The following is a 14760-nucleotide window of genomic DNA, read 5'->3' as shown; positions in this document are numbered from 1 at the left end:
ACATGCACGTCTCTTCTGCCTTGGCTCTGCTCTATCAGTTGCCTTGTCTCCAGGTGCTGAAGAATGGTGCTTTAGCATTTCAAAGCAGAGAGTGAAAAAATGTCAGTCCAATCGATTTCTTTGGTAACTGGGGCATATTACTCACGTGGAACAGAGCCCTGGGTGTCACTGGGAAGCAAGAGGGTGGATGAATGTGGTAGGGATGGGGAGGAGGGAGTATATGGGCAGCTTGGGGGTGACTGGCCTAGGGGCTGCCCTCTATGTAGAAAGAAGCAGCACAGAGCACTCTGCTCTTAAGAAAAGTAGCAGTGTGTCTGGCCTGCCACTTCTGCAAGTGCCTTTCAGTTCTTAGGATATTTGATGACACCGTTGGAGTGGCAGCTCTAGACCCATTTAGTGAGGGAGATTTAATCATGTAGGTTTCTTTTATTGTGAAGCAGCTCTCTTCAGGTGGAAAACTAAATGCTTTCACCTTTTTCAGTGTTACCCTCTACCTCCTGGGAAAATTTCTTATCCCAGGTCTACTGCTGCTGACAGCACTTTATGACTGATCTCAGCTTGGGGTACTGAGGAACCAGGGGACATGGAGAATGGTTGCTTGCCTTTACTCCCTCGGTACAGCCTCTCTTGGGTATGTAAAAGCAAACAGTGTTTGTTACTATTTATGCTCTATCGTTCCCTGAGAGACCAAAAATTATAGTTCCTGAAGGTCTGTTTTCACTGAAGGTGTCAGATTGGAAAAAAAAGTGGATGATAAAATGTGGGAAAACAGGCAAAGAGTTAAGACAGTTCAATGAGTACCTGTGAAATTCTCCTTTCACTTCTGCCTGCAACACCCCTTCCTGTCCACATCCCGTTGTTCACTTCCATCAAAAGCAGCTTTCTCCTAAGCAGCATGAGCCAGGATTTAGGAACTGGCAACGAGGAACAGAAATGAAGATGGATTACTTCAGCATTGCTAACATTTAACATATATTCCTGACCCCTGGTTAGCTAAAGCACATACACTCACCTCAGCTAAGTGCAGGGGAGTGAAAGAGCTGCAATGAGGGAAGAGGTAGAAGAGGACCTTTGTCCTGGTTTGAGAGGAAATGAGTTTTTTGGGATGCTGTGGTCAAACCGGTATGTGCTCAGATTTGAATATTGGCACCTCGTGTGGCCACTGAGGACATGGCTACGCCTCTGAGAACACAGGGGGGTTAAAAGCAGAGAACAGGAGGAAGCTCTCTTGGGTTCTGTCTGTGAAAGAGGTCAGACCTGCCCTGCCCGGCTCTGGGCTGGGGAGGCCATGAGGCCTGAGTGAGGTAGGCTGGGCCTTGGACAGAGAAGGGAGGTAAAGGCCCTGCAGGATGGAAGGGTGGAGGAACCCTGAGAGATGTTGGGCAGCCCCCCAGAGAGAGAGAGAGCTTGTGCCACGTTGAAATTCGATATCATGTGCTGGCAGCATGGCCGGCCAATAAGGACAAGGGGGCAGTGGGAATGTGCCTGGCAGGGCAGCCTGGGAGTTCTGGACAGGCAGAGCCTGAGATTTTAACCCTTTTCTTGGATGATGGAAATCTTACAAATGCTGATCTTCCTGGAGCTGAATGAGGAGAGAAATAGAGATGGAATAGCAGGAAATGGGCAAGTGTGGTGCAAGTTTGGCAAGTGAAAGATGTCCAAGAGAAGTTGAGAAGAATCCTAGGTGGGAGGAGATGATGGAGTGGCCTTTGGCTGGACTTTTCTTTTATAACCATGGACAGAACCATTTCTCCTGTGACACGGAGACTGCATTTAGGGGGAGGCAATGGCTCGGAGCCAAGAAAGTGCAGTGATGTGATGTGAAGGAGTGCATGAACAGAGATGATGGGTGAGGAGGGTGGTTAGTGCCCTCGATCTTCAGTGAAGGAGAAGATCTCTGTTCTCGAGACCCCTTGGCCCCAGGGGGTGAAATTTGGAGGGGGACATGTGTCCCGAAAGTGAGACTGTGTTTTTTTTCCTTTTATTCCTAAACTGGAGCCTGCTTTGCTGTATTTCTGATCACATCTTACAGTAGACACTAGGGAAAATGTATTTTCAGGGGGGCACTGGCATCGTGCCAGCACCAAACCATGACAACCTTGCAGGTGATTTTTGCTAAAAAGCTGAGTTGTTCATTCCTAGCCATTTAGCAGGTATGGCTGTGGCAGAGTCTGAAATGAGAATTGCTAACCTCTGAATATTGGCCACATCTCTGAAGTGCCTCTTATGGCCTTCCCTTGGGGCTAGAGGGGAGAGAACAAATCAGTCAGGGGTGAAACAGGCTGTTTTCAAGGAGACCTGTTTGGCTCAAGGGGTTTGTAATGGTCAGCAGAGCTCTCCACCACCAAAATGCCCATGAAATGCAGGTGGCATCAGTGGTGGTTTTATGGACTGTGGGCTTCTCATGGCTTTGAAACACCCACACATACACACTCACCTTGCCATAATGGAGTAATAAAGAAGCCATGTGGTTTTCCCTCCTCTGCCAAGTTGTTGCAACTTGCATTGACTCCACTGAACTTGTATGTGCTTTGTTCTTCCGACCCACGGAAGTTAAATTTCATAATGCCTGCGGGCTGGCCTTCCTTTAAGGCTGTGCTTGCAGGAGAGTACCTGCTTGTTAAAGGTGTCCTCCATGAACTGATTATCAAGCTTTGCACATAGCTGCTGGGGCTTGATCTTTTCCTGGCTGTTAAAGTCACTTAAAGCTGTGCTCACAGGATGAGAAGTTTGTAGTGGAGAGTTTATGTACAGAATTGGGTGATATCATTAAACATTTTTCAAAAACAGTGAAGAAGTAAAATAAAGCTTTGAAAGTTGATACCAATAAAATAAACAGGATCTGTCTGCATGAAAGTTTTCTTTTCCTGAAAACTGATTTGATTGCATTAGAAGAACCTGAGTGATGTACCGCTGTCCCCAGTGGGTTTCTATTCCAGGCTGTCCATGGAATAGCCATGATTGAGAGTTGCACAGCCATGAGGAGCAGCAGTCACCCCTGTTGACAGAGGAGGACAGATTGAGATGTGATGTGATGTGACGTGACGGCCATCTTTTTTCTGTGCAGGATATCTGTGGCACCTGGGACGAGACCCAGTTAAAATTGCTGTGGTGGAAACCAAGGCTGTGTTAGAAAAGAGTTTATCACAGTCCTTCATGCCTCTCTCAACAGAGGCTGGCTGAAGAGATGAATGAGTACTAAGAAGAAGCATCTTCGGGGCATGGTTTATGGAGAATTGTTCCTGCCCTGATAATCAGATGATCACTCTCGGTCCCTTTCCTTTTTTCCGTGGTTGAAACCAAAACAACACATTTTTAATTTGCTGCTTGCTTTTAGGGAGTTTCTAAATGAAGCGGTTTTTCAGATCACTTGCCAAAGGAGGTAGACTTCATTTCTCTTTCATTTGAGTTGCTAGAAATTGAAGTGAATTTGTTTCTCAGATCCCCAGAGACCACCTCTTGAGTTTGTGTGGCTTGCAGCTAGCACTCGTTACTTTGGCATTATTCAGACTCTCAGTACCTTCAGTTCTTCCTAAGATAGATCCCCCAGGCTGTTGGGATCTCATGAGGTGTAGGAATCCCTTCTGACTTCATTGAGTTCCATGCTTCTCCATTCAATTCCAAGTTGCAGGATCAAGCTTTTAAGTTGCAGTAGCTCTTTTCAAAGGAACTCCTTTAGCAGTAGAGGAGGTGTTTGCTTTGGTCCCAGGTATGCCTGGCTAACTTCCTCTACATTGCCATGTAAGAAGTAAATGGTTACAATGCTAAAGGATGCTTGGGATGTCAGAACACGTGCTTGAGACATTTCTTTTTTTTCCCCCATGGCAAACTTGCACCAAAAGAAATTTAAAATTGCTACCTTTAAGAATGGCAGCTTGAAGCAATCTGGTGAGGTAAATACTAATCAGAAATTTCCCCTCCTGAAGTTCCCCATGAGTCATGGATGCAATTATTTACAGCCTGGCTAGCAGTGAATCTTGATGCATAATGAAAATTGAAGCCCATAAATTCTGTAGGTGAATCAATACCTCAATTGAAGTTCACAGTTGAAGTTATAATCAATACTCTGATATAAGCCAGTAGTGTTTCTGCATAGAAGGAAAACAGTGGCAGGCTCTAAAGGAAAAATAATCAGGGAGGCTTTGGAGCAGCACAGAAAAGGTTCTCAGGTTGGAATGGGAAAATGCCAGCAGTGAAACCCTTCGAATGCATTAGCTTATCATTTGTATAAGGGCTGGCTGTGCTGTGCGAGGCAGGCTCTCAGTAAATGAAGGTGTGATTGCTTTAATGACACATCAGTTCCTCTCATAAAGAGCAGAGCTCCCCTCTCTTCCATGCCAATATTTCTTTTGGAAGATGATGGCAGTTCCTAGCCTTTGATCCTAGATTGCAGCCAGAGCAACACCCCAGTGACGCGGGATTTTCCCTCAGGGCAGTCCATAGACCTGCAAGTCCTTCCCCCAGCCCTGGATAAAATGAAATGGAATGTGATGTTCACTCGTTCACATTGCACACTGGAGTGTAGCGCAGTCCGTCCTGGCAATACTCCTCGAGCTGTTGCTACCCGCACAGTGAAGGTGAGGGCACCGCTGAGTGCTCTCAGCCATGCAGAGTGGGAGGAGGAGCTGGGGCTGAGTCCTCTGCAGGTGGCCCAGTGATTGCACTGCTCTATTTCCTCTCACTGTGGGAGTGGTCTGCAAAAAGCAGAGTGATCCAGAGTCACAGAGTACTTTTCTTTCTAACAGATCTTCATAGAGCTCATCCTTAAAAGTCTTTTATATTTTCTTCTTCAAAAGCATAGAAATGAAAATGAAAGAGGAGCCTTCCTGTAGAGCAGCTCCCAGTTCTGTTTGCTTTATATTTTTTTACAGTTTTGGGGAGAGCTTTGTGACTTTTTTTCTTCTTTCCCCTCATTCCCTGGAAGGGGAAAAAATTACTGAAAGAAGCCTAAACTCTCTGGAATAGTCCATAAAATATGATTTATGATGGAGCTGTAAACCTGACATTTAAAGGTTCCTCTCTTGTTTTATTTTCCACAGGTCTTTGCCCTCACCATGTCAAAGAGTGTTAATGATGTGTTCCTTCTCCATTGCATTCCCCACCTGCCATCCTGCTAGGATCTAACTACAGAATGAACATAGCAGCTGTGTTCAATGCCCTGCTCGTGTCCATCCTCGCTGCCGTGCTGTGGAAGTACATCAAACTGTGCGATCATGCCGCCATGGTGGAGGAGGAGCTGGTCCTCATGCGCCAGTCTCAGGAGCTTTCTGAGGCTCAGATTGACTACCATGCAGCTCTGCAGGCTCTGGTGGAGAACGGTACCAGGATGGTGTGCACTGGCAGGATGCACACCGACCGCATCTGCCGCTTTGAGTCCCTCTGCTACTCCACCGAGGCTGAGGAGTTTGTCTACTTTCACAGCAACTCCTCCGTCATGCTGCCCAACCTGGGCTCCCGGAGGTTCCAGCCAGCTCTGCTCGACCTCTCCTCTGTGGAAGATCACAATACCCAGTACTTCAACTTTGTGGAGCTGCCAGCTGCTGCGCTGAAGTTTATGCCAAAGCCGGTCTTTGTGCCTGATGTGGCGCTGATCGCCAACAGGTTCAACCCAGACAACCTGATGCACGTCTTTCATGACGACCTCCTCCCCATCTATTACACCATGCAGCAGTTCTCCGACTTAGATCTGGAGGCACGACTCTTCTTCATGGAAGGGTGGAATGAAGGTGTTCACTTTGACCTCTACAAGTTACTGAGTAACAAGCAGCCGCTCCTCAGGGAGGAGCTTAAAACCCTGGGCAGGCTCCTCTGCTTTACCAAATCCTATGTGGGACTATCCAAAATCACCACCTGGTACCAGTACGGATTTGTCCAGCCACAAGGGCCAAAGGCTAACATCTTGGTTTCTGGTAATGAGATCAGGCAGTTCACCAAATTCATGATGCAGAAACTGAACATCAGCTTGGAGGAAAGCTCCAGCGAGGAGTACATCGTAGTGTTCAGTCGGACAATCAACAGACTTATCCTAAATGAGGCAGAACTAATCCTGGCTCTTGCTCAGGAGTTTCAGATGAAAACCATTTCCGTCTCTCTGGAGGAGCATTCATTTTCTGACATCGTCCGGTTGATCAGCAATGCGTCCATGCTGGTCAGCATGCACGGGGCACAATTAGTCATGTCGCTCTTCCTGCCAAGAGGGGCCACCGTGGTGGAGCTCTTCCCATATGCCATCAACCCCGAACACTACACCCCCTACAAAACCCTGGCAACCCTTCCTGGCATGGACCTGCACTACATTGCCTGGCAGAACACCGCCAGGGAGGACACCGTGACCTACCCGGACAGACCCTGGGACCAGGGTGGGATTGCTCACCTGGACAAAGCCGAGCAGGAGCGCATCATTAAGAGCACGGAGGTGCCGCGGCACCTCTGCTGCCGCAACCCTGAGTGGCTGTTCCGTGCCTACCAGGACACAAAGGTGAACATCCCGTCTCTCATACACGTCATTAGGCAGACTGTGAAGTCCAAGCCCGGACCCAAGAAGCAGAAGTGGTCTGGTGGCCTCTACCCTGGCAAAGTGAGGGATGCCAAGTGCCAGGCCTCTGTCCAGGGCACGAGTGAAGCTAAACTTGCCGTGTCCTGGCAGATCCCCTGGAATCTGAGGTATCTCAAGGTCAGAGAAGTAAAATACGAAGTGTGGATACAAGAGCAAGGGGAAAATACTTACATGCCTTATATATTGTCCCATCAGAATCACACCTTCTCAGAAAACATTAAGCCCTTCACGATATACCTGGTGTGGATACGCTGCATCTTCAACAAAAATCTTTTGGGACCTTTTGCAGATGTGCTCTTGTGTAGTACATAACCCGCTGCACTACCTGTACAGCTCTAACCTGCTCTCCCCTCCATCTGTGGTTTAAAACTTCTCATCTTGTAGTTTGTAGAGGGCTGAAGAGGACTAGACTGTACCAGTGCCTAAGTGTCCATTTTATTGCACTCCACATGTATTCTTTCAATGGTATTTATTTCCAGTGAGTGTTTGGGAAAAAAAAAAAAAAAAAAAAGGAGAAACCTCTGTGTTCTTCAGAGTAACTTCCAGAGGTTAAATTACATGCTGAATCCATGTAATTGAAAACAGAATGGAAGTGAATTGTGTGTACCTTGGTCGTGATTTAAATTTGTTCCTATTGTGTGGTGACTATTTAAGCACAGCGTTAAAGCGCAGTTAATTCCATGGCTAAGTGGGCAAATCTCATCTGCTTTTTCACTGTGAGTTTTATTTTTCCGTAACTCTTGACTGTAACTTTGAGTTCAAGATTTTGTACGAGAGCCTTCATTAAACTGCTGTAAACCTCCTCAATACTTTTTTGCCTTTTATTATTTGTCAAAAGCGTTACTGTGATAGATTTGTCCATTGCTGTGATAAAATGTGTATCTGTAGCTTCCTCTGTTTATATTTGCCTGAAGAGAATGACTACAGCTTCATGTTTAAAATCAGATTTTAATGCACCTCTATTGCAAAACGTTGTAGTAACAGGTAAGAGGTAGAAGGGATGGAGAAGATTAAATAATTTACTGTGTTTTAGGAGTTTTCATTTTGTGAGTTACATACAGGTGTGTGAGAAAGGAGTGGGGTGATTTGGGAGAGCTGATGGGGAAGAGATTGCATTAACAGCAATCTGCTCAAGAAAATCCTTTTTTTTTTGTGTTTATCAGAATAATCAGTTGATAATAGCTACTAATAAGTACATGCTTTGCTATGGAATAGGCAGGTGGTAGCAAAGGGAAGCTTCCTCTGCACAGGTGTTCCTGGATTTTGGTGGAAGCGGGAAACAGATAGGTGTGCCAGGGAATTGGGCTGGCCAGAGCGCGTGGCAGGGATCAGGCTGATGGCACTCACACCTCTGTTACTCCAGTGGGGGGCAGTAGTTTGGTTTAGACTTAAATTCATTTTCCCTGAGATCAGAATCTGGCTTCATTGCCAGGGTAACACACTGACTACTTTGGAGCTGAACCTGCTCAGATCTGCTTTACCTGGAGACCCTAAATGGCACTGTCTTTGAAAAATGGCTCTGAATCACAAGTGCAGTTCTTGAGGAGGGGAAAAGGAAAGGGGCAGGAGTGTGAGATGTTTCCCTGATAGATATTAGCATCCTCTATAGTTTATAACCAGCATTGAAGCAAAAGTGCTTTCTTCTCCTTTCCTTCCCAGTCCACACCTTCCTCCCCAGGTCTGGATGGAAATTTGAAGAATAGGATAAATGTCTTGCTTTCTGGGTTGATAGATGAGCATCTCAAGGCAGGATTATAAATATGGGTTCTAAGGAAAGGGGGAGTACAAATGGCTGTCCAAATTTTGACAAGAAAGGGATTGAAAAATGAGCAAAACACGGTACAACATTGGACCTTTGGGCAAGTGCTGCTTCTGTAAATTCATTTTCATTATGTTTCGCTTTGTTTTCAAACATGTTTATGATTTAAAGGAGGGGAAGAAACAGAACATGAATCCCAAAGTCTGCATTCGCTGTGCAATTGTAACCTTGCCAACTAATGGTTTTTGCCTTGGTATTTTGAAGGGGCACAGGAATATTCCCATTGTTGTTTTCTTGGGACAAAATGGGCTGCTTGCTGAAGTGAGTATTTGAGCTGTGCCCCAAAGTCTCCATATGGCTGCACATTCCACGCCATGTATGTCAGAGCTGAGGTGAGAAAAATTTCCTAAAAGATGGCAGTGAAAGCAAGATGTTCAGGGAAGCTTCCAGGACCTGTGGCTCCCCAGGAACTTGCTGGCCATGAGCTCCCGCTCACAAAGGGGTTTTGCAGCAGTCCTGTATCCCCACATCCATGCTGGCTCTTGCAAAGGTAGTGTTGTTGGTATCCTATTTGGTAGTGAATGAGTCTGCAGACGTCTGAAATTTAGTCAGCATTCATTTTGTATCAGCTCTCAAAAATCATTTTCTTTGAGTGTGTGTTCTCCTAACCATTGTTCATCCTCAGCAGGATATTGATCTGCTTGTTGCCTTCCTGCCTGCTTTTCTCCATGCTTTTTGTAGTAATCCTATGCCTGTAATTTGTAGATCATCCCATTTCACTTAAAATTAGTTCCATATGATTGCAGATTTTATAACATTTGCAGATTGGTTACAGCACATTAACTATTTTCTTCTCGTATCCTAATGACTAATCAACAAAATTGGCTACAGAGCAATGAAGTATCATATATGTGGGTTTCTGTGCTCTTTACTTTGGCATGAAACAATCTCTCGTGTTCAGAGAGAGACTCATTTTTTCCAGAAGATAATCAAATGTGCTTTCCAAAAATGTGCATTCAGGTTCTGGCTTCCTCATCAGTGCTATGAGTACTTTATGAGGTGGGGGGAAAAAAAAAGGCTTTTTCCTTTTCAAATTCTCAAATAGCTGAAGTTGTGCTGGTGGTGTTGCCATTTGCCTCCAACACCTGCTCAGTGTAAAAGTGTCTGTGCTGGCACCTCACTGCTGTACCTGAATTTCTCCTCTCCAGAGCACACAGCAGTGAGAGCCCCTGGTGCAGCCTGTGGCTGTCATAAATTGGGCATGCTAATGTTATGCTGATTTATACTACCTCAAGAACTGCTCTGGAGTGCTGGCATAGTAAATTTTCTTTCTTTTCATAGCTTTGCCATCAATGCTTTGCAGGTTCACTCCATTTCTTAGGCCCAGACCTCCCCTGTCCCACGGGCTCTTTGTTTCCCTTGCTCCTCTGTCAGTGTCACTTCTTGATGGATCAGAAGGAATGTTTGCCTGGCATCATTTAAAGTTCTGTCCTATAGTGAATGCAGACTCTCTGTGCACAGGGGCTGAGGCTGCATCTCTCCCATGTGCAGGAAGGCAGGACTGGAGCTGGATTAGTCTATTTTTTTTCATTGGGTGAGCTTGTGGGGCTCCTTTTGACAAGTTGCTTTTGTGCAAGAGACTTGGACTTTCTACTGCTGCATCATTTGTTTCCCTTCCCAAACGAAACACATTATGCTCTCTGGTGCTGTCTGTCCACGCTGTCCTGGAAGAAGAGCTGGGATAAAATAGTAGATTAAAATTAAATTGTAGCTGGGATTAAATCCAGAACTCTTTGGGGGCAGTGCAGGATGCTGGTCTTGAATTCACTGCTCATGGGCTTGTCCATGCTTGCAGAGATGGATCATCCAGGAGGATTTCCTTTGGATGCCGTTTCATATCTCCTTCTAAAGAGCCCAAGGGCAAGCACCAGCCAGCTGTGGGAGGGCTCTTACTGACATGTGTGAGGATGAAGAGGAGCTGAATGGAGGGCTTGGACCGCTGAGGTCTTGGAGCAGGAGCTGCAGGTTGATGGTCCTGCCCCCATGGGTGGTAGGGGCGGGCAGTGATGGGCTGGTTGCAGCCCAGGTTGGTCACCTAGGATGGGTTTTACAGCTCCAGAAGGTGACTGGAGATAGTTAATCAAAATACTTGGGTCTGCAGAGTTCAAACTGAGATGTTTCTGTCTCCTTCCTCTCCCCTCTCCTGATTCTTTTTTGACAGATCCTTTTCTTAAGGAAATGATAACTCTTAACAGCAGTAATTTGGGACTTTGCAAAGTACCTTTTTTGGCTTTATCACCTCAGTCTCTAAGAGCTAAATACATTACTCAAGGTAAATGTGTGACAGGATTATTTGTTAGAGCTGTCTATTGATTGTTAAAATTTTTATTCTTTCTTCCATTTCAAGCCACTTTTTTGCCTCCATCTCTTAGGGCTTTGCATGTCCAGCGCTCTGGGATCTGTGGATGTCTCTTGTCCTAAGACACCAACGCCTCACAGGACCCAAATTAAGTGAAGGCATGTAGGATATTATCCATCTCAACACCCTGTAGGTTGTTGGTTTAGATGGCTCTGAGGCAGAGGCACATTTGCTGCAGGTGGACTGGCAAGGCCCTGACACAAGCCTTTAGCCTCCTCAGGGCAGGGGTTGGTCCAAGTCCACAGCAAGGAGGTTGTTGCTCTCTGGGACCGCTGGGTGGAAGGAGCTCTATAAGCACACCATCGTTTAATTTTCATTGAACAAAACAGTGACTTCAGCATCTTTATTGCTGTATCTCTTCTGCTGAGCTGTATAAATAGCAGACTTATTTCTGTAATATTTTTGCTTCTGGTGTCTATGCTGGTGTAAGGTAGGATTGGTTTAGTGGATAAAAGAGCACTTAATTTTCCCCTGCCGGACTTGGGGTAGGCACAGTCTTGGAATGGCTTTCAATGTGATGACTGACAGTCCATCTGTGCTGTGGGTGGTATGAGAAGCATCACCATCTGCACGTGTGTGAGGCACATCACGGTCCTTATGTAAGAGAAGTTACCTCCCCCAGCGTGTCCCTCCTGAGGGGCTTTCAGCCAAACCTTTTGCTAGCGTGGGGCTGGCTGCAACACAGAGAGCCATGGTGAATTTACACTGATTGAGGGCCTAGCCCTGCTTGTCACCCTCTCAAGTCATCCCTTCAGAACGTGCTGATTACTAAATTAATTGTTGGCACGTTCAGACAGATGCATGGAATGGCCTCCTGTTTGCTCAAAATAACTTGGCAACGATTGCCACCTTTAAATGCTGCTTAGTCCTGCCATTTTCAAACGTGCTGCCTTTAAAATTTCACTGAGTTTGCCTTTGTTGGGTGTGCATTCAAACGGCTCGCTCCAATTGCCTGATTTCCCTTCTGGGTTAGCCGTGTCCCTGCATGCACAATGTAGCATCCAGGACAGATCCACTCAGGGTAACATCTCTGTTCCCTGCCCTAGAGACTCCCTGCTCCTTTGTCTCTTCTTGCTTTAGTGTTTTCCTGGCCTCCAGCAATAGCCAGCCAGTGTGTGGGTGAGGTGGATGGAGGTGGGACAGTCTGCAGGCATTCCAAGCCCAGCAGCGCTGCTGTTTTCCCACTGTGGGTTTCCAGCAGGGTTATCCTGTGGATGTTCCTAGCACTGTGATGTTTCTGTCATGAGTCAATTCCTCCTGCTTCTTCAGTCCACCGGCAAAAACCTGCCAGGGCACTGTGGCTATCCATGGAAAGGTACTGGGGCAGCAGCTGCTCTCTGGGCTCCCATGGATCTCCTGCTTTGGGGTGATTTCACCCCAACCAGAGCTGGGTCCTGGCCTTTCCTCACCTGCCAGCCCCAGGGGCCAGCTCTGCTTGTGGGGGTGGCAAGGTGTGACAGACCTGGGTGAGGAGACACAGGCTCAGGCTGCTGCTCAAGCTGCCAAGGGGGGTAGAGGCACTGGTGGCCATCTGGCCGAGGTTTTCCTGAAATGTGTCTGGTTTTTTGTGGGATTCTCACTCCAAGAAACGTGGAGGAGAGGGAGGTGGCATGTGGGGGAGTATTCTGGAGTGAATTACTGGAAGATCTCCTCTACTTTTTTAGGTGAGACACCAGCAGAGGACTGTAGATCAAAGCCTTTTGTTTTAGCATAGCACTCCAAGACTTGCTGTTTGTACAAGTCCTCATTCCAATCCTGCTCCTCTGTTTCAAGGATTTATATAATTCTCCATTACTTTGTCCTTTTCATTTGCTCTTCTCTAGAGTCCATCTTCTGTTTTGCCATTCAAAAATGAAAAATTTGAGCTGTGCTTTCTGCAGAGGGGAGCAGGGGGAGAGCTCCATGAGAAAACACCTGTGTGTCTCCAGCTGTGGCCAGCAAGCCCCTGGCAGCAGTGCTTCTGCAGGACAATGGAAGATGAGTGCTGCCCTCCATATTTCATAAGTATTGTTTTTCATCTCTTTCCTTCTGACAGAAAAAGGTGCTTTCCTCCACACATTAATACTTGTCAGTTTCAGGGCCAGACAGCTGTGAAAAATCTCTTTCCTTTCTTCTTCCTCCAAATTCCTTCCTCAGGATGGTGATGGTGCTTCAGAGGAGCAATTAGAAATGCTGTTTGCTTAGGGGGAAGAATGGGATTCGGTTGTCTGGGAGTGAGAGCTTCAGATGCTTTGGATTCTTGCTCTTTTCCCACTTCTCACTTGCTAAATTTTGGGCAGGGGGTGACTCTGTAGAGCATCGTCTGGTTATTGCTGATGCCTGGAAGATGCTTGTCCTTGGAGAAGGTGGACAAAGAGACATTGCTGCTGCAGCTCCAAAGGGCCAAACACCACAGTTGCATGTCCCAGCTGCTTTTGTGAGAAACATTTTGTTTCTCTGACAACTTCTTCCTCCACAAAAACAAACAAACAAACAAACAAACAAACAAAAACAAGCAAACAAAACCAAGCCAAGCAAAAAAAAAAAAAAAAATCAAACTTCTATTGGGAGAATTTTTCATGAAATATGTAAATTCCAGACCTATCTTTCCACTCAAAACTGGTTTTGAAACAATTTTCATCAACTGATTAGGGTCTAGAGGAGGGGTTCTGATTAAACAGTGGTTTGTTTATGCCATTTTCCTTTTCCCAGGCTAGAGGAAGGGCTGGGAAATTGGTGGGGCTGACCTGATAGTGCCTGTCTGCAGTGCAGAATTTTCAGTGGAAGTCTCAGGGCAGCCTTTTCCTCCCAAAACTGTGCTGCAAAGCTGGTAGGCAGGAAGAAATCTACCAAAGAGAAATTGGCTTCATTCTCTACATTGCACATTTCCCTTCTAGGTGTCTAGGTCTGAGCAAGGACCTAATTTAAGTGTTCTCCTCAGGAAAAAGAAACCATATTTCTTACGGCCCAGGTTTGGGAAAACTCTGACCAGCAGAGCACACTTCCTACAGCAGTGGTGGAGGGAAGGGTGGCAGGTGTGTAACACCAGGCTGTGATGGACACAGCTGCTGATGTGGTTTTTCCTGAGGTGAGCACCACTGCTCTTACACTGCTCCTGCTGAGTTAATCCTTATCCAGTCTGATGCATCCTCACCAGCAGCTCAGATGAGGGCCACCTAGGTAAGCACCACACACAAAGAAGCTGCACAGTCCCAGGGTTTTGGCTCTGCTTTCTCAGCTCTGTTTCAAAGCAGTAACATTTCAGGGGAAACAAAGACCCACAAAATGACCCATGTGGAGCAGTGGTGCACCTTGGTTTGTGCTGCTCCAGACCAGACAAGCCATTTACCTGGAAACCCTCTCTCCTTGGTGGAATTAAAGAGGATCTTACAGCCAATCCCACATGATCTGTAGGAAGATCAGATCACCACTATCTCGGGTTTCTGTGGTTGAGATGACTGCTGAGGTATTAGAAAGTCTTTTTTTTTCCAGCTCTGTGACCAAAGAAGAAGTCAAGATTCATTGCTTCTGCTTTTCAAGGTTGTTTATTTTTTCTTATCTATTACATTCTTTCTCTGACCTGCTGAGATCTGTCCAGCAGGTCGGGTTGTGGCACAGGGACTGCCCTTGGGGTGGTGTTAACTTTTTATACTACAAACTCTGTGTACTTTATTTACAATAATTTTCCAATGCCAATTACCTATGTTAGACAGTCTGTCTCTACTCTAAACCAATCAAAAAGTGTCAGCATCCCAGCAGAAGATGGAGGACAAGAAGAAGGAGAAGAAGGAGAGGACATGCCCAGGTTCCTCCATCTTGCTTCTTGAACCCCCATTCTAAAACCCCAAAATTCTATTTTTTTACCTTGTGACAAATTAACTATCATTCCACTCAAACTCTTGTGGCTTGTAAATCTTCACACAAAGTTGGTAATTTTTTTTCCATGGACTAAAATCAAAGGCACAGGTCTTTTTGACTCCGTGCCAAGGTCTCTGAGCCCCTTGCCGGAGTGTTGAATAACCCAGGGCAGCCAGAGGAATGTCCTGG

General features: G+C 46.2%; 1 protein-coding gene across 2 annotated transcripts in view; it reads left to right on the top strand.

Annotated features, from left to right (window-relative positions):
* The window catches only part of POMGNT2 (protein O-linked mannose N-acetylglucosaminyltransferase 2 (beta 1,4-)), a 32136-nt gene extending 24859 nt beyond the window's left edge, over positions 1-7277 (top strand). The window contains exons 1-2 of one of the 2 annotated variants that reach the window (XM_084216643.1): positions 540-631; positions 5040-7277. In XM_084216643.1, coding sequence (XP_084072769.1) covers positions 5132-6868 — 1737 coding nt within the window. In that variant the 5' untranslated portion in view covers positions 540-631; positions 5040-5131 and the 3' untranslated portion in view covers positions 6869-7277. Of the gene's footprint in view, positions 1-539; positions 632-5039 lie in introns of those variants that run through there. The other variant, XM_084216642.1, reaches the window with a different exon arrangement.
* Positions 7278-14760: the final 7483 nt, after the last annotated feature.

Source organism: Fringilla coelebs, assembly GCF_963513975.1.
Source record: "Fringilla coelebs genome assembly, chromosome: 1".
In the NCBI taxonomy this organism is placed as follows: domain Eukaryota; kingdom Metazoa; phylum Chordata; class Aves; order Passeriformes; family Fringillidae; genus Fringilla; species Fringilla coelebs.
This window is presented reverse-complemented; position numbering and strand designations above follow the sequence as displayed.